This window comes from Corvus cornix, chromosome 5 (assembly GCF_000738735.6).
Source record: "Corvus cornix cornix isolate S_Up_H32 chromosome 5, ASM73873v5, whole genome shotgun sequence".
NCBI classification, from domain to species: domain Eukaryota; kingdom Metazoa; phylum Chordata; class Aves; order Passeriformes; family Corvidae; genus Corvus; species Corvus cornix.
Genome location: NC_046335.1, coordinates 46,705,589 through 46,725,673, shown reverse-complemented (window position 1 = coordinate 46,725,673; position 20,085 = coordinate 46,705,589). Strand labels below are relative to the sequence as shown.

Here is a 20,085-nt window from a genome sequence, read left to right as displayed (position 1 = left end):
CTAAAACAACATTTGCCCAGAATAACTAGAGATTCCCAACCTGAAAGATGCTGTACAGGAATTTAAAAAATGAAAATTTCCTTATCTCAATGCCAATATCTGAGCAATCCACTTAGTACTGTAAAATATATTTTACTCACTAATCAAGAGAATACACTCTTATGGGCTACAAAGGATATACCTGTGGAAGTAGTGGAAGGTGGTGTAGAGCTGAAGTGAAATGTCGTTGCTGTTGTGGGTGATGTTGAGACTAGACATTCATGGATAAACCTTTGAAGCGTTCCATTGGGACCACAGATTGCAACAATACACCATCCTGTTCCATCTGTAGTGTTGTAGATCACATCGTTGTAGTTGTATTTCTGCCCCTCATAAATACAGATGCATTCTGTAGATCAAAACAAGATGTTATTCCTTGCTATCTGAAACACAGAGTACCTTAAATGTGTCTTATTTATATAGAAACAACTTCATCAACATACCATGTTCATCATATCTGCATTTTTTGCCATGAATTGTGCATTCGCTGAAAAAGAAAAGGAGATTATGAATGTGGACATATTGGTTCGTGACATAACTTTTTTGTTTCAATTTTCCTTCTATCAATCCTTTGCTATTCATTGTGTGTTTAAATGTAAAATAACCCTAGATATTCAGTTTTGCCATACAAAATCAGGCTAGGTATCTTCACATATTTCTCTGGCAAGAAAGGTAGCTCTTCCTTGAGCCAGCATATAAAACATGCAGCATCTCTACCAGTGCTTTTGGGAACAAGGCAAAAGATGTGAGATGGGTGATTTGAAATATTCTTATCCCATCGATAAGTCCACTTATTTTTTGGAAGGGCAGGTGCAGTAAATGTATCATTTACATTCCAAAGGATATATACAACAGATCACTACCACAGATGTTGAGGTAATCTACACAGTGAATTTCCATTAGACTTCCAAAATATGCAAGAATAAGTCTGGTTTTAAGGGCAATTTATCTATTATCTGTTAAGAACTGGATCTTGATGTATTTATTTACAGGGAATAAGGGCATCTATACACTGAACAAACTGAAATATAGATTTGCATTTAATGGGTTAGGTTTAGTGCTGCTAGACACAGACAATATAAATATAGGTACATTTCTGCATTTTAAAATGTGTTAAGACTTTAATGAAAAAATAAGGTTTGCTTCTTCTCAGAAATACAGCATAGCTCAAGAACTATTGGAATTTATCCAAAGGCTGTGTTACTTAATAATGTAATGAATCATTTGCATTAGAATTTAGTATTTAATGCTGTTAACTTTGCCTAGATGATGTAGGCAAAGGCGTCTATGAAGTACAAAACCTGCCACAGAAGTTGGTTTAGCTCCAATGGGCTTTGACTTAAGATTTTTGCTATTCAAATTGTACTGCTTACCGTATTTAAGTGTAGCTACTTTAAAGGTTTCTTAAGACAACTGCTTCACAATTGGTTTTGCTAACTCTGTACTTAAGGCTTACAGAAGGCTTAGCAGCACTTGCCATCAGCAATGCATGAGAATACATGCTGACAGTTGCAACTATGCAAGTACCAGTGCAATAAAAGAAACAAGCTCAAAACAATGTAGATGAGTTGGCTGCTAACTTGTAATGTAGTTTAGGTATATCTTATTAAAAATTCTCAGACTATTCCCTAACTAAAATTATTTTAGTTTGTTTTCACTTCATTTAATAATAATGATAATAACTTCAAAGTACTTTAATAAATATACAAAATAAGTAGCAAATTAATCTCTTGATGATAAAATGCTTCACCATGTTATCATTTAATTTCCTGTGAAGGGAAGAAAATGAGCCATTGTTCATCAGCCTCTGACTCGCCTAGCTGCCATTGGTAAACAACAAATTTACTGTGTGATGAATTACGTTCCACACTTTTAAACTCAATTTTTAAAAATTTCCTAATCCTACCATGATTCACAGTTCTGCTTTGAAGGCATCTCCATTCCGGGTTTGTAATTTTTTCCATCTTCATAACAACCACAATTAGAAACACAAGTCATGGTTTCTTCATCAAAATAGGGCTTATTCTTTGGACATTGTGGATAGCAGCCTGAAATAAAAAGAGAGTCAAGTTGACACTAGGCCTTTCATAAGTATAAATAACTCTACACTCATATCTGCTTCTCCCAAAATGCCCCATATGGGAAGTGGAATTTCAGACCCTCTTACTGCTATTCCTTTGATTGCACATTACGCTTTGGAGCATTTTGTCCTCATCTTCACTCCAAACAAGTACATAATCCATTAGGGAATACAATACGAATTAGAAAATTTCTTCTTATAATTTCTAGTGCAAACATGTCATACACTAATATAAATTTTGTTCATCATACTGCATCATAATCTTTCAAGTAGGAAGAGATCTGATATTATGTTTACCTTCCAAACCCCTCATCTCATGAAGGCATTTTCCACTTGGATTATTGCAGGTCTTCATACAAGGTGCTCCACATGGCTTGTAGTGCCACTCACATTCCCCTTGTGGATTGTAGTAATCACAGAACAGAGCTAGAAGAAAAAATGTCAGAAAAATATCTTTGATGTTTTAGCTCTATACTGTTTCAGTTTTGCTAGGTAAAAATCCAATGGGATCAGCATAATCACATGGGTAATGAACAATATATTTTGCAAACACCATACAATTGTTCCATTTCTAAAACCTTTTGACACCAATAAATATATTCATCGTAAAACAGCATTGCACATTAAACATGAAAAATCAGTTGATTAAATCACTGATCTTAGCTAGCATGCACTAATATTTATTTATATGGAGCCTCATGTAGACAGGTGGCAGTGTAATAAAATATATTTTACTGGTTGTGTATCATGATTGTCCATTTAATTAGACACTAATCACACTGCTTGTAAAGTTATTACCTGTGGTTTCATTTTACTAAGATGGATTGTCTTCCGGTGATTTACCCAACTGCTTTGTTGGGTTTTTTTTGGTGTTTTTTTGGGTTTTGTTTGTTTGTTTTTTAAGCATACAGCTGTGCCTCTTAGAAATACAATTTTATCCTTCCTTTCTTGTTCTACTTTGCTTCCTTTTTTTCCTTCTGTTTTCTTTCCCTCTGAACCCCTTAAAGTAGTGGGTTGAAACTCACGACAAATGGATGGGGTTCTCCATGATATGCAGATGTCCATCTCATTACATGCTTGAGCATAGGCAGCTACTGCTGTGCAGAAGCATTCACAGTCTCCTCCTGTGTCGCAGGCACAAGCATCATCCACACATGCTTGGTAATACTCATTTGGTTCAACCTGATGGAGAAAACATTTAAGTTTTCATGCCCTTGTCCTCTTTGCACTGTCCTAAAATAGCTGAATAAGATATGTGAAACTCATAGGTCTGTATGTGAGAAAGCTAAGAAAGGAAGAAATCATGAAAATGCTTTGAAAAAAATCAAGAGGAAAATGTAGAGTAAAGCTATTGCTAGTAAGCTGTAAAATTGTTTGATGTTGAAGATACAGTTGCAAAATACTGGTAATTACTACAAGCTAACACAGAGTCATACATATCGGGTGGCTGATATTTATGTTAGTAGAAAATGATGCCATTAGAAAATAAACATATCTTAAGATTTATCTATTGTCGTTCCTTCTACTAAAAAGAAACAAACAAAACCAACCAACCAAAACTATCAATTTCTTTAGTGTACTTGTTCAAGACAAAAGCTGAGAAAATGAAGGTGAAAATATTTCTATATAGTCTCTCTATGCAGGAACTTGGTCTAACTTCACTTTGTCAAGCATGATAAAGTATTTTAGAGTATTTTTTAATCTGTCTCACAAAAAATGCTGTAATCATTTTGTCAAGAACTTAAGACTAAATTTTTTGTCATACCTGTGAGTGACACTTTGCAAACACTTCACTGGTAATGATGCTGCATTGCTTCTGTGCCCAGGCTTTCCTGTATGGGTTTGCAGTGCATGGATCCTGTGTACGATTGGCATTCGGGCAACTAGAAGACACTTTCCAGCTATTGGCAAACTCCAGTACATTTCCTACCACAGACTGACTGCGAGTAGTGAAGTCATTATTTCCATTGCCATCATAGTTTCCACAAAGTCCACAGACATGTCCCTGCATCAGGATAAGCAAACAAAATGACAAAGATCAGTAAAGTACAATTTCTTAGTATCCGTGAGTAACGGACCTCAGGATGAAACTTATGTAACCATCTTAAATAAGATTATTTATGCCTCTTTAGTATTGTGTTGGACAATGTTCGTAAAACTCTTTTCATGAGGAGATGTCTCAAAACTGTTTTTAGGAAGAAGGAATACAGGGATAGGAAGCAGAGTAGACTGATGGTACTAATCTATTTAGTTTTAGCTGATCCTGAATATATCTCTTCAGTGAGGATTTTTCATGAAGAAAGCTACTGATAAAGTTGCTGTTATGCCATTGCTGAATAATGTAATTTAAGGAAACCCATAGTACACAATTTAAGTCAACAGAACAAGGATAATAATATGCAATTTCTGCTCTTTTGGTTACAGTCTTCTGGTTTAAAGCCTAAATTTCCACCCTCTTTGAGAGATAATATGAATGTTTCAGAATTCATTTTATTCATGTTTTCACTTTTAAAGTATACCTGAAAGCTGGGACTAAGTTTGATGAATATGCTGGTTTTCTTGTCCCACATGAGTATCAGACCAACAGTAGTGTCAACCACCAGGTAGATGCCCATGGAACGGATTTGGAATGGCATTTTTCCTCCAGGTGTCCTCTGGATGACATCAGAGTGTCCATCACTGAGTACTAGCTCATAGTTCTAAGACAGGACAAGAAAAAGTTAGCAGCCAATCTAAACAGTCACCTATTTTGTATAGTTCTATATGTTGACAGTAATTTACTGAAATAATATTATCATGAAAAGGATCCTATTCAACAACCTCACATTAAGAAATTTCTCTGTAGATGTCCCTCCTTTGCTTTCTAGAGCAGAGAGCAAAACAGTCTAGTGACATTTTCATTGTCTCGGAGGCCACTTCTTCTATGCAGTCTATCTGGGACACCTTGTTCCATCCTTCTGGCTTAAAGAAGTACTTACACCCAGGAAAACTTTAATAGACTTAGAGCAGGTAGTTCCTGTAGTGCCACATGGAATGTTCTCAGTGATGACACTGAAGGTTCCCTGATTCATAGCTTGTTGACCACAGTAGTTCTGAAACGGGAATGATATTCACTATTAACTGTGTTACGTGTTTATAAGTAAAATGCAGGGGACTTAGAGCAAAAATCTGGGCAGGGCTCTGTTACCTGGACCAGAACATATTCACAGTCTCCTTCAAAATCAAAGCGTTTGCCATCAAAGGTGGTATAATGCCCATCTCCATAAACAGAACATGTTTCCAGGCAGGGTTCCTCAGAGCATTGCCATTTTCTGTTTCTGCATGTGCTACCCAAGACAAAAAGCACTCCAAATGTAAAAACTAGACACACACACAATATAAACATAGGTACATTTCTGCATTTTAAAATGCGTTAAGACTTTAATGAAAAAATAAGGTTTGCTTCTTCTCAAAAATGCAGCATAGCTCAAGAACTATTGGAATTTATCCAAAGGCTGTGTTACTTAATGTAATGAATCATTAGAAAACACCTTTCCAAATCCTGTTGGAACTATTGAAATGGAAGGATTTCCTTGGAAGAAAAAAAGATTTTTTGACTTGAATGAATATGACAACATCAAAACCATGGTGTTTTTCTGACCACTTGCAATTTCTGGGCTGTGCCATTGAGAAAAATAGACAGAGCTTGCTTTTTAGGTACTAGGTGGATTGTTTCATGTAGGATTCTTTCCTAGAAATCTTGATACCACTAGAGTGAAATGATGTTATTTGCCAAGAGCTTAAACTGTCCCATTTTAGATGCTCCAAAATATTATTTTTCAATATGCTCTTACCAGGTGTTACAGCCAACTCTGATTGATTGTCCTGGACTGTAGGAATTCCCATTGTGAATACATGGACAGTCTTCTGGAGCTATACAGCCACCTTTGCCATCCAACACTTGATCATGAGGGCATACACAGCCAGAGACACAGTGAGTTTTGTACTGTAAGGACCATAAAGAAAACGTGTCGTGAAACATTTCCCTGCTGGAAGAGTCCAGCTGCAGCTGGTAATTGTAAAAGAGATCCTGATTAATATGCTTTCAACTAGGTATAAAGAAATCTATACTTACACATTCCATATCTAGAGTCTGACAGCTCTTCTGGCATCCTGCTCCTACCACATTTGCAGTGGCATTGCCACAGTCAACATAAACCATGGGAGGCATACAGACTGAAAGAGAGAAAAGCCATGAGAAATTTGAGATCAACCATGCACTTGTATCTTTGTGATTCCTTTAGGCAGACTGAAGAAAAAGAAACGGAAGTAACTCCTTTGTGAGTTATGTGTACCTTAATGTGATTCATTTAGCAAGAAAGAGAAACTGAATATTGTTTTGATCTCGTATTCACCTGGTTTTTGTGCTTGTGCTTGAACTACTCAATAAAACTAGTTTTTAGCTAGCTTCATGAAACACTTCCTTTCAGAAAAACAGAACAAAACAAGGTAACAAAGATCTTGGTTTACTTGTTTGGTTTTGTTTTTTTTTTTTCCCTGTTTGGTTGCTTTGGGTTTTTTTGCTTTTACTTTTTAATTAAAATGTGAAGCATTTTCCCCTCACATTCAGTGAGGTGACCAAGTATCCTTTTACCCTGCATAACCCAGGGAGTTCTAACTTGTTTCAGCCACTTGAAAGGTATGACAGTGTTTCTTTATATTTTAATAATATCCTCTACGTTACAGAAGTCCTCAGTTAATTTTGTTGGTTGATTTCAGACTTGTACAATTTGCATCATTATAATAAGAGAAGAAAGAACTGAAAAGGATGAAGATGGAAAGGAAGAGTTAAAGAAAATCTTAAGTGATATTTTACCTGGTTCAGGCTTCTCTCCAATGCAGCTCAGCTTTCCATAGGCACAAGTGCTATAAAACAAAGGAATAGATATTTAACTTTTTCTTGTTAAGTTTCAGCCTATTTCCTAATGAACTTAAAATTATGAAAAATTACTGTGTGATAAAACAAATAAAATGTGTCCTTTGTCAAATAGTTTATACATTTCAAAAATATTTTATATTAGAGAAGAACAAAATAAAAGTAGATTCTATATAAATAAATGTTTGCTCTGTCTATTTGCCTGGTTTAAAACTGTCCTTCAGAATAGTTCTGATTCCCATCATAATGGGAATAATCTGTAATGGGATTATCAGGCATCTTTCACCATGGAACAGTCATGGCTGAGAAGAGTATGTGTGGAGGCAGAGGAAGAAGGGAGGCAGAGAGAAAGGTACAGGGTAGGAATTCAGCTGTTAACAAAGGCTGACCCACCACAGGACTGTTGAATGCCTGTAATTGTTTATGTACAATCTTCCAAACATGGGTAGCCCTAAGAATTTTTAAAGAAGCTGTGATTTTTTAATTGAAATTTTTAGGTACAGAAATTAATTTGATTACATTTCATAACAACTATATAGCTTCATGACTTCCTATAGCCAATCTTTTCTTTTTTTTTACAAGTCTCTTACCAGACAACGCCATTATCATGAACAACTTCTCCAGAAGACAGAGGCATTCCTTTGTAATAACAAGGACAGCTGGAAGCAGGCACACATTTGCCACTCTCATCCATGTAGGTTCCATTTACGCAGGTGCAGCCATCAACTGGGACAAACTTGATACTGCATGTGACATCAGGCTCACTCAGAGACCGGCAGGTGGGTTGACAGGAATCGACATTGTAGGTGTACTTCAAAGACTTTGGACACAAGGTGGTGTATTTTGCTTGAGAGTAAAAAGGTGAGTTACATTTGTAGGTCATTCAAGAATCAATATAGGTATAAAGCATTTGAGATAAAATATATATGATAAGCATGGCATTGTATGTACATGTACTTTACTGATATCCACAGTAGTGTAATTTTTTTTGTACTGCTAGAGCAAAATTTTCCCCTATAAATGTGTCACAAAGACAAATGTTTTGTCCAAGTTAAAAAAAGAACAAAGTTCAGTTATATTAAGGCATAGTGTGTTTTTTTCCTCATTGCTATTTTTGTACTTTTTGTCAAAGTAAATTGAGAAACACCCTACTTATTTTATTCCTATTGCAAGGGTATTGCTCTCCAGGTTATTTCTGATGGTTCTGAGCAAGTAAACTAACAAAGCCTCTTTTTAATATTTCTCCCTGTTTGTTGTTTGTCTTTTATGGTGCTCCTTTCCTCCTCAGCTTCTTGAAAGTCAATGCTATACTTAAACTCCAGTTTAACACAATTTACTGTGGGAGTCCCTGAGAGGTGCTGTGTGGGGCCTTCCAGGTGATCATGTTCAAAAGACAAAGGGATGTAAAACTTACTGCAGGCTTTGCTCCTCCATCCATTGAGGAGAACTCCTTTAGCAGCACAGGCTCTGACATAGCTGGAAAGGGCAGCACACATGCAGTCCTCACTCTTCTCACAGTTACACGTGTCAAACATACAGTTCTAGGAACAGAGGATGACATGTGATCATCAGATTGTCATGTAAAGCCATGGCACTCTGCATTTTTTTTTAAGAGCATTATGTTCATTAGAGGTTTAAGTGAGTGTAATCCACATGTGTAAGTAAATATATGCCTGGTTTTCATTAAGCTCTTTCAAAAAAGATTATTTGTGTGAAGAAAGAGTAATTAGAGGTTCACTATTTTGAAGTATTTTCTTCTTTTTCTTCCTTTTTTTATTTTTTCAGGTGTTAGCAGTTTTCTAACTGCTTCCAATTTGTTGTCACTGTGCTATATATATATTTCGAGTAAGTGGAGGTTATTTGATACCACCCAGCTTTTGGAGCTCATGCTTAAGAGCCTGGGCTCTCTGCAGCAGAGGAACAAAGAAAACAAGAAGTTATTTGATGTGTTTCTATGCAGGGCAGGGATACTACAATATTGTAATTCCAGATGATGTTTATTGAACAATCTTACAGATTTCCAGTAACAGGAAGATTTTGTAAAGTACCCAGGGACTCTGTTACAGGGCTTCACCACCCTGAATTCCTGGAACATTTACATTCACATTTTATCTAAATCTCATTGCTGCTTTTTACACACATTTCTTGCCTTGTCCTTGCATATATGCAAAAGCCTTCTGGGAGAACTTCAGAGGAATTAAAGTGCCAGTTAAGATTCTCACTAAAGCTTTAATTATATCTCTCAGAAGGGACAATTTTTATCCTTTGACAGGGAACCCAAAACTTAAATTAAACTTCTAACTTAGTCTTTAGGTTTGTTCCTAAAAATAGATGTAGGAGGAATACACCTGTAAGTTTATCCTCCAGGGAGTGGAAAGAAAGATAGCTTTACAAAGGAGCAAATTTCTTGGCTTGTAAAGGACTATTATGAATGCGTCTCCTCACAATTGGCAAGGTATTCTCTCAGGTGTTAGTATCAGAAATCTGAGTCTTTTTCTCCTAAATGGGGTAGAGTTAGAGCCAAATACCTTCTGGTAAACTTCTGGATTCACTGTTGAGTGACATTCAGCAAAAGGTCCCATGGTATCAGAGAGCAGTCCACACCAGTGCTGAGCATACTGGTCTGTGAATTGAAAACATGGTAAGGATTTCTAGGGCACTTCATTTTTCAAAACTCTTGTCTCTACGTAACTATATGTCCTCCAGGGAAATTGCAGAGGCCTAACTTTACAGTATAATTAAGCTCTGCATTTGCTGAAGCACACAGTCTTTCACTTCCTCTAGGCCAAAATATGAGCTCATCATAAACTGAATATTCTCTAATTCACGATAATTGTCATGGAATAAACTAAGGTATCCTTAACTGAATTTTAAAAAAGAAGGTTCACACTGTAAATTAAAACTATGCTAGCTCATCTCAGAAAACAGAAGATTAGCTTATGAATACTCAAGAATTATGTATTTTGTTGGCTGAAATGGAGCTTGAATGCTTTGAATCTCTGAACTGTAAGCCTGGTTCTTAGTTTAACAGTGGAAGGGCCACAACTATCAGTGGGGCTATGCACAGCTTTTTTTTCCTGTATGACAATCAATCCTTTCCAGGGATGAATCCCTAATATGCCATATGGTTCCAGTTTTCCCTAAGTAAGTTGACTTGCTGTCTTGATGCAAAGGAATATATCTAAAGATCCCAAATATTTTGCTAGTTGTTATTTATTAATTGAAGACTTCTAGTATCAACTGAGAAAAATTGTGTGTGTGCAAATAGTTCTGTTCTTTCGGCTAAGTGCTTGTTGGTTGATCAGCTCATTCCTTCTTTGCATCTTAAAGGAGAATAGAAGAGGTTGCTGAGCTTACCATTTTGTATGCTGACAGTACAGGGGTCCTCAAAGGTATTTTTGGCATCAGGACAATCAGCCCGAGTTTTCCAAGTATTGCCAAAGGCAGCTGAAGTGCCCTCTATCACACCACTGGTGGTTTTGAAATCATCTGTCTGTACATCATTGAAGTTTCCACAGAGACCTAGAAGGAAGCAGATGGTCTGTGCAAGTCTCCTACAGGATGACAGGTACTGGTGAAGGCAGTTGTTATGACAAGGTTACTTACCACAGGTCTGCCCTTTATGTGATGGGTCTAAGTCTATAAAAACTTGCATTGAAGGCACGAGTTGAACCTGTAGCTGAAGACCAAATGTTGTTTGCAGAATTATGAAGAAAGATGAAGGCCTAAAGATGGTGACATTTGCTAGGGATATAAGAACAAAATAGTTACAATTTCATTCAAGATGAGCAATTGAATTAATTGTTCATTATAGGAACAATATAGTAGAGTAATTCTACAGCTGTATTTGATATGATCCTAATTTCTGAAGAACTGGAGGGAAAAAGATCCTTATAGGATTTCAAATCCAGCACCAAAACAATCTAACTAAACACCTAAGCAACAAATGCGTACTAAACCTCCACTTTCTGTCAGGTGTTTTAAAATGAGGGAAGAACACACACTTCTGTTATTATTTAAGAGGTTGCCTTTGATGAAAATGCTATAGCACTATTTAATTAAAGACTCCAGCCTGGACCTATTCTGTCCTTTCATGGTTTACTTTGTGTTCAGGTGCAGTAGTGTTTGAGAAGAACTGGCATGTGAGAAGCTTCAGTGATGAGTGCGCTTTGAGAAAAAGGACAGGGGGAACACAGGGAATTAAATTACTTGAGATATTGGAGTCCAGTTGCATGTCAGAATTTTTCTTTCCTCTCTTATGGCAATGTTTGGATCTGAAAGCATGCAATAACACTATTTGCTTGAACTAATTAGATATTGCTAAATTTAAACCATGATTTGCTAGAATTATTAGTGTTGAATAGGCAAACCCTATTACATAAAAATGGGGGATGGTGCTCTATGGCAGTACTCTGGATTTGCTGCAGTATAAGTAGAGGTAGAATTTGGCTTTAGTTTAACTCATGTAATAACATCTTAAAGTAAAAATGAGAAACAGTAGTTCTTCAAAGGAACTTACCTGCTGAGAATGGTAACTGTGTGTAGATCATATTCACAAATACACTCCCAGAAGGCTGGATCACAATGTTCTGTCCACAAGAAAAGACAATTATTATCAAGCAGATAAGAGAAAACATTTGGAAAGTATTTTAATCTAATACTGTTCAAGATAAAGGTAAAGAAAATGGAGGGAGACTATGATGATGTTTTGATTCCTGTACTATTTCTTTAATCTTTATTACTGTGTTCCACTGACTGTCCAAGAAAGCAAAAACCAGACATTATCTAAATAACAGAAAGTTACTAAGATCTTGTCTTCTAATGCACTTACTTTATTCTTAATTTTTCTTCTAATAATGTTCAAATGAGATAAAACAAAAAGTCAGTGCAGATTTCTTGTCTGTGCTGTTATGTGTCCTTTGCCTTGTCTATTAATCTTAGAGAAAATCCCTGCAGAATGCCAGGTGTGTACGTTTGCTGCTCACCGTTTGTCCTCCGTTTAGGCTGATGGCTACACCCTTGAGGCATGTCTCAGTGTCAGTCAGGCCACACTTGTGGATATCCCCCAACACTGTGAATTCATTGCTGTCACAGAGCTTGAAGAAGAAAACAAAAGATATTGTTAAAAGGATTTGCTATATTGAAATATTGTTATCTCAAAAAGGTTCACACTCAAATGGAATTCCTAGCAAAGTTAGTCTTTTAAAAATACTGTTTATTTACTTTCTTCTGCTCTTATGGTCTAGCATATATGTCTAGAGTCACCAAGTAAGCTGGCATTCATGCAGTCTGCACACTGGAAGCTATACATTGCTTCTGGCATTCAGGGGCAAGTAAGACACATTAATCTGAACATTAAAATTTCCTCATGCTTTAGTAAGACTAGTTCCTAATGTGTAGGTAATACTTGTTTAATATGCTAGAGCAGAAGGAAGTGTGCCTTTCTTGCCCACTGGTTATGAAGATTACTAGGGAGAGGAAAGATTGTTTCCAGTGTCTTCTGCACTGAATAGATTATTCAAGACCCTGGTGATCTGACATTCTTTTAACAGGTAAGAAATACGCATTTAAATATCCTCTCATAGGAGAAAATTAAACTAAAATTATTATTCAGGAAGTTACTGCATAAAGGTTCAGATTTTGACTTGGTTCTGATTTTCAGAGGACTGTGTTCTGTGAGCCATCTTCAAAGTGTGCCTAACAGCCAAAACACAACAGGGAAAGACTCAGAAGGCTGTGGTTCTGAACATGTCTTATTGCTTTTTTGGCATAATGAAGACTAAATTGAAGACAGCTGAGATGCAGAATTGCAGACATCTGGAAATCAATATTAAATTCTGGGCTTTTTGAAATTTTGTGTACAAATTAAGGGTTTTTCCTCTACCTCCAGAGACCCTGAGAATGTAATTTTACATGTTGATGCCAAAAAGAGGAGTTTAATGTTTAAGTCTGACCTATGCTGCCATTGAGGATCAAGGCTGTGCTTGTGAATATTATCCAAAAGTTTTATTGATTTAGTCTAATCTATTTCTAAGTTCTCATTCTAATTCATTTCTAAGGTTTTATGCTTCTTTTCTTGGTAACATTCAGATTGATCTTGTCAAGAACAGATTTTATTTAATATTAAGTCTTTATGAAAATAGTTTACCTTAGTCATCCAGTAAAAATAAACAATGAATATACCTAGGGTTATGAAATCTAACAAAAACTCAGTGCAATTCCTAAACAATGATCAAAAAGAACTCAAAACTACTACAATATTATTTAGTAGAACCCTAACAGAAAAATCCATTTAGGGATGTTAATGCTCTAACCATGTTAACCCTCAATCCATATCAACCCTCTGAGGTTCAGAAAATTGATGTGATTGCCAGTAGTTTTCCTCAAACAATATTATATATAATAAAAACATTTTTCTTTAGCAAGGATTGTGACTCATTTTTACCTTGGTTAGGACATAACTACAGTCTCCAAAGAAGGAATAGTATTTCTCATCAAATGTTGAAATGTGGGAACCTCCTTCAATACTGCAAGTCCCGGGGCACGACTGAGTGACACAAGACCATTCACCTCCAATACAGGTACTGAAATGAAGGAGGCATTCAATAACATTGGGTAATGCAAGCATAAATGAAATAAAATGACAATGAGGGCAGATGATGCCTCAGTTTTCCTCTTGAAGCACTGATTATACTGCCAAAGAGATCAGTATTGCTTTGAAATCTCAGAATAATATGGGGCAGGCACATTTATATTACTGATAGTTCTTTATATATATTGCTGTTCATTTCCAGTCTTTGGACAGAATTCAGTCCGTGTGAACCTATCATCCATGTTAAATATGTTAAGTATTTCTTGGAAAATAAATAAATAATTAGAAAGGTACATTTGCATACACTTATGCATTAATACTTCAGCAATTACAGGGATATTAAAAATATCCCTACATATTTGTCAAACATGCCTCTCAAATGTGACATCCCACTCTAAATGCAACATGCCCCTGAATGTCATGTCCTCCATAGTATTTATATGAGCATCTTAGCATTACACTGTAGTACTTCAAAGGATATAACACTAATTCACATTTTTAAACACCTCTGGTATTTGACTTTGATTATCTTCCCTCATTTGTAGGTCTTGAAATTGAAGCACCTATTGAAAAACTCAGTTTTCTTGTAAGTGTGAAGGGAAAATAGACATGAAAGTATCCCCTAAAGCAGAGTAATCAAGGAACTTCAATCAGTAAATAGTTCCACATTTGCTTTTTAAGGGAAAATTAGTAAATATTCAGCTGATGCACAAAAAAACCCAACCCAACTCAAAAGGTGAGAAAATATATTACCATGATCTGCATTTAGATGCGAAGGAGGCTCCAGGAGCATAAGTTTCACCTTCATAGGTACAGTGGCATTCTCCACGGGGAATGCAGCCAGCACCATTAACATCATCAAATACCATTCCTAGGAAAAGAAAGGGTCTATTAGTTACTCTGTGCACTGCAGAACCTGCCTTTGAACACGTATCTAGCAGATGCCTGAGACTGTCCCATTTCTTCTGTACTTTAAAATAATAGGATACAAGCTATGTAGAGATTGAAGTGCTATATTCCATTGAAGTCTATCTAAAAATCTTTGCATGATCAAAAGGGATCTCTAGGAAAATACCTTTCTGCTATGGACTTCATTAGAATGGAATTAGGATTAAAAATATTAGGTAATGAGGTGGAATAGATGAACCATTTGTAAGACTGCCCAGGGACATATCTGTCCAGTAAATATTTCTATGCCCAAAGACAGGAGATTGCCTTAGAGATGCTCTCTCTCTCTATATGTATATCTATATAAAGCACATTTGTTGTTTAAAAGGAGGCATATTTAGTAATTTGAATAGAAATAGTGCATTCAGGGAAGAAATGTAGCTATTACTTCAATGATAATAACACTGACGATGTGATGGGAAAGATCCAGAATACAAAAGTTGTTAAATGTGTACAGGTAAGTATTCTAGGGGGTTTGGCTATGAGAAAAGGGCAGGAAATGAGCTTGCCTGGAGCACAGACGCAGCCATCTGTACAGTGATCTTCACAAAGTGCAGATCGTTCCGGGTTGCTGCACGTGTCAGAGCAGGGAGAGCCACACTCATGGTATTGCATGTTGAACGGACACGATTTAGCTAAAAGCAGAAAGAGTATTATAAAGCTGACTTTTTGTTTGAAAGGTTGAGAAAACAGTATTTGCAATTTAGGTTGTTTTGTGTCAAGATATAATGGGGTATCCTGATGTTTCAGTGGAGGCTGAAACATTCTGGATTTTCTGATTTATATTGAAAACCCTTTGTAAGGCAAAATCCCTAAACTTCCATATTTCTAGTGTCTTGCATATGATCAGGCTAAAATGGATTTCACAATAATTGCATGCACTTTTAAATGACTTCTTCAGGAAAAACCCTCACATATTTGAAGTTTGCTAGATGTGGGTAATAAGTACAGGTGGAGGCCCCTTCCCGAGATACTCACGGCACAGTTCTGAGGTTCTCCAGTTCAGGGGCTGTCCACCTGCATGAGCACACTGCCGGGAGTACTCAGCAAAGGTGTTGCACATGCAGAAGTCAGCCATAGAGCTGTCACAGTGGCATAGGTCTTGTATGCAAGTGTCAATGTAGTCCTGAACATTCACAAGCATGTTACAACTCGTAAATGCTTTGCTGGTTAATACTGTCTCACAGATAGAGGCCTAGGAAGAAAAACAGAGAAGGTAAACTAAGTGTTAAGAAAATATGCAACAAATGATTTAAGGCACAGAGCAGAACAAATCAAAGATTGATCTGGTCCCAAAACCCATACAACAGTAGCCATAAGCAGATATGTAAAGAAAAATACAAAAATAGGGCAAAACCACATGGAGTGGTTAATCCTTTGATTAACTCTAGTAGCTTCCATATCCTTAGTTACTGTCACCTCAGGTGACTTCCTAAGCACTATGCAATTTCTTTATATTAAGACATCCTCAGTAATTTTCAGGAAAAATATGCAGTCTTCTCATAGGAGAATGCAAATTTTTGGCATTCACTTTAGCAAAGAATAAAATATGAAATTTAGAATATTTTTCTTTTGAGACCTACAGTTGAGTCATATTCATGCTCTACTTTTTCCCCCCTCCTAAAAATTTTCCCCAAAGACAGAGCATGTATTTCACACTGAGAAAAATTTTGAGAGAGAGGTTCTTACAAATTCTCTTGAGCAGTTCATCAGAGAAGTAGGAGGAATAGGATCATCACACTGTTCTGTGGGTCCATCCATCTTCTGCCTATTACCAAACTGTATGGGGGTCAGTTTTGTCTCTGTAAAAACCAGTTCAAATATTAGAACAATGCTTACCAAATTTTGCATGGAGGTATTTTCTTTTGTGACACAACCTGCTACGATGTGAACAGTGATTACCAAACAATATCACTATAATATGAAAGGTAAAAGATGATGAATGAGGTATATAAAGAACTGGATCCTAGCTATTGAAAACAAGTAGAAATTTTTATGTGGCAGGTCTTAAAACATCTAACAGGGATGGAAGCATTCTAATACATCTCAAAGCCCTGACTTTGAACAACTGACATCATAGGAATACATGAAGAAGTATCCCTAGCTTCGCAGTTAATACAACCCACAACCTATACTACAGCATATTGTAAGAAGGAAAACCAGGCACCAACACTTAATAATGCTTTTAATGACTTACTCCCTGAAATAAATTCATTGCTGACTGGAATTCCGTTGAAGTCCCCACAAAGTCCACAAGTTTGATTGGCGTATTTCTTATCTAGTTCCACCTAAGAAAAATGAGGAAGGAGGTTTATAGAAATGGTAGTCTTGATAGTTAGGAGCACAGCCTATACCAGTATTACTTGTGTACTCAAAATTTGAGATATGGTCACTGTGCAGACTGTGTTGTGCGATAACAAGGTAGGCACCACTGGAATAGTCAGTGATGACTAAGAAAAGCTCACTCATCCTAGCCCTGGGTTGTGAACATCCCTGGGTTTGCTAGACCTGGAATCTGAGGAGTGCTTCACTGTGAGGTAGGAACATTATAATTCTGCATCTATTCATTCTGAACTGAGCTTAGTGGGGGGGGGAAAAGGGAAACTGGGAGAAGACTGGAAGACAGAACAATTCACTAAAAACGGACACAAATCCAAAAGTAACTAATGCCTGCCTGGCAGTAACACTGCAAAGGTGTAAACAGACTATTTATACAGATTTTTTGCTGTGTTTTGGATGTTTTCTTACCAGGAGGGCATCATGTCCATTCCAAAGGAAGGTCAGTCCCAACTTGGCAGAAACTTTCAAATAGTTGTTACTTCTCTCTATCAAGACTCCCATATGGCTGTAGGGCATCTGGACCCTGGGGAAAGATCACCATAAGTCAGCAGGGGTAGGGACAGAATATCCATTGGATGTCCGCAATGAGATCCTTTCTCATTCTCTTTGAGAATTTTCAACATGTATCTGTGAGGAAATTAGAGCAATAACTACTACAGACAACACCGGTTTGTAGCATTTTGTCCATTTCCTATGCAATTGCCTCTCATCATGCAAACAGATCGGCCTTGCTTTTCCTGTAGCCCCTTTTGGCTTTCTCCATTAAGGGCGTTCTGCTGCGTAAAATATTAGCATATATCTATGGCTGTAAAAGTGCTGGGAGGCTCTGTTTTGCAGGCAGTGTGCTTCAGGATATTGCTGTGTGCTCCTTGAAGCATTTGATAATAAAGGGATGGACTCCAGGCTTTCTGTGACATGAGTGCCATTCAGGAAGCTGTACCCAATAAAACTTTTAGACTAACTCACTGTACATAGCTGCCATAACAGACAGCTCACTGTGGGATAGCTGCCAAATATTTACCTGGCCTTTTGGGCAGGTTTTACACCCTATGCCAAAGCCAGTGCTACAACTGCTACATAGATAGCAAGTTTCCAGAACAGATAATTTAAAATTAACTCAGGTACGAGCTGCAGTCACTGCTTTACCACACACTGTTCAGTGCAAGGACAAAAGCTATCAAAAACTCCTCTCAGGGATTCTGCTGTGGTAAAATTAATAGAAAGCAGTAACTTCAAGGGTCTAAAAACCTAACACTTTTACTGAATGCAGCTTATAGACTTAATTGCACACATACATACACTATTGTAGCAGTGGGACAGCATATTGGATATAGCTCATCTGAACAAAACAGACACAGGGATAATCTGCAGAAGTGGCAGGTAGCTCGCTGTCAAGCCCTCCTTTTTTTTTTTTGCTATTACTTCAGGAAGGACCTGAGTCCCCCCACTGCTTGGGAGCAATGTGAGATCAGATGAGGGAAAGGGATGCTTGCTCAAAGAGCCCACTGGGAACAAGGCAGGAACATACAATTTGTTGTCGAGCCGGACAGAGCCGCGGGTCAGTTCGATCACTATTCCTTCGAGCTTCATGATGACATGAGTGATCACAGTAGCATTTTCCACCATTGCACGCCTAATCTGGATGTTGAAGTCCTCGTAGGAAGACTTGCAGTTGGATGCAAAGATGTAATTGCAGACCCCAGGGAAGTAAAAGATGTCCCCATCAAAGGTCTTGAAGTGGAAGTTACCCCATGTGCTGCACACACGGCCATTGTGAAAGGGGTTGCCAGCTGTGGATTCAAAATAAGCAGTAAGTTTCCTGTAATTTTTTGTAACACCCCCCCCTTTTGATGCTTTATCTCTCCTGCTTCTTTCACTAGCCTCTGTCCAAATAGCCCGTCTTCTTTTTTCTATTTTGTCAAACTTTTTTCCCCCCATTATTTATTTATTTAGTTCAGTTGCTTTTTGTGTTTAATCAGTTTTGCATAGGAATATAGGGCCTCAGATCAAAAGAGACCTCCTGGCTCACTAGAACCAGTGCTCTAGTTCTGATGACTTCCATATCCTATTGTCTTGGGATGATTTTATGCTGTATATCCCCTATCGCCTGTAATTTTTGGACATTCCTCCAAATTTGTCTCAAACCAGGACACCTATAAATCCTTTCCTAAATGTATGAAGTCCTAAAGTCTCACCATAAAACCATTTTAAAGCTTGTTTAAAACTAGCTGATACTCCTGCTTGGGAAGGCCACTCATACCCACAATCTGAATGGCTGGAAGACTTTTGCCAACATCTTCCAAAACATGTTCCTGTCCCATGTATGCCTGGTTGTTCATGTGCCAAAATTACACTTCATCTTGAAGGGGTTCCACCTTCCCTGCTCCTCCTCCCACCCATTACAGAAATCTCTTCTTTCTTTTCAGTCTTCCTTTCCTTACAAGCAGACTCTTCAAACTCCCTGATTATCTTCCCAGTCCCTTTCCATGTCTTCCACACTTACACTCACCCTGCTTGAATTGTACCCTATTCCCTAGATAAGGTGTCTTGACAGTTTTCAGCACACTAGTATTTTCCTCTCTTTATGGAAATATATATAACACTGGGGAAAAACATGTACAATAGGTATGCATGTATAAATAAATGTATTAAAAATTTTTTTACAGCTGCATCATAGAACAATGGGTCAAAAGCACTGGATTCACATTTAGATTATCCACGCTACCTGATGAATTAATTTCTGTTAATTTTTTGGTTTATGATGCTAAAGGATCTTACACAATTTATTGATTTTTTCAGTCACTCCATGCTCTGTGTCATTAATAAGAGCACAGGTATCTGAGCCATGACATTTGGTTAACTTACCCTTTACTTTCAGTGTGTTTTGAAAAGGTGGAATGATAGTTACTCCTTGGGATTTGAAAGCTGGTAGAAAATAGAAAGAAGAAAAAATGACTAGGTTTAATCTTTTTTGAAGTCCTAAAACATGGACAGAGATTGCCTCATCTTTTTAGTGATTAATATTTCCTACTAAAGGTTACACTCTAGGGGAAAGTTTCCACAAGGTTTTATTGGTGGTTTTTACACAATGCTTTGTGTTCTTTCTATCAATTTCACTAACAGCTACATTGCAAAGGCTGTAGTACTTTCTTCCATTGTTTGTTCAAGACT

General features: G+C 37.1%; 1 protein-coding gene across 1 annotated transcript in view; it reads right to left on the bottom strand.

Annotated features, from left to right (window-relative positions):
• LOC104687998 (mucin-5AC) overlaps nt 1-19,253 on the bottom strand; it is a 34,835-nt gene extending 15,582 nt beyond the window's left edge. Inside the window, 28 exon segments of the mRNA XM_039552941.1 lie at nt 182-388; nt 483-526; nt 1,946-2,087; nt 2,417-2,545; nt 3,145-3,301; nt 3,885-4,124; nt 4,639-4,818; nt 5,098-5,211; nt 5,307-5,445; nt 5,953-6,104; nt 6,234-6,334; nt 6,975-7,024; nt 7,625-7,880; nt 8,449-8,575; nt 9,563-9,657; nt 10,392-10,556; nt 10,641-10,778; nt 11,554-11,623; nt 12,020-12,130; nt 13,480-13,618; nt 14,380-14,497; nt 15,084-15,209; nt 15,553-15,769; nt 16,264-16,376; nt 16,772-16,862; nt 17,323-17,437; nt 18,443-18,704; nt 19,175-19,253. Of these exon segments, the coding sequence (XP_039408875.1) occupies nt 182-388; nt 483-526; nt 1,946-2,087; nt 2,417-2,545; nt 3,145-3,301; nt 3,885-4,124; nt 4,639-4,818; nt 5,098-5,211; nt 5,307-5,445; nt 5,953-6,104; nt 6,234-6,334; nt 6,975-7,024; nt 7,625-7,880; nt 8,449-8,575; nt 9,563-9,657; nt 10,392-10,556; nt 10,641-10,778; nt 11,554-11,623; nt 12,020-12,130; nt 13,480-13,618; nt 14,380-14,497; nt 15,084-15,209; nt 15,553-15,769; nt 16,264-16,376; nt 16,772-16,862; nt 17,323-17,437; nt 18,443-18,704; nt 19,175-19,253 (3,877 nt within the window).
• Nucleotides 19,254-20,085: the final 832 nt, after the last annotated feature.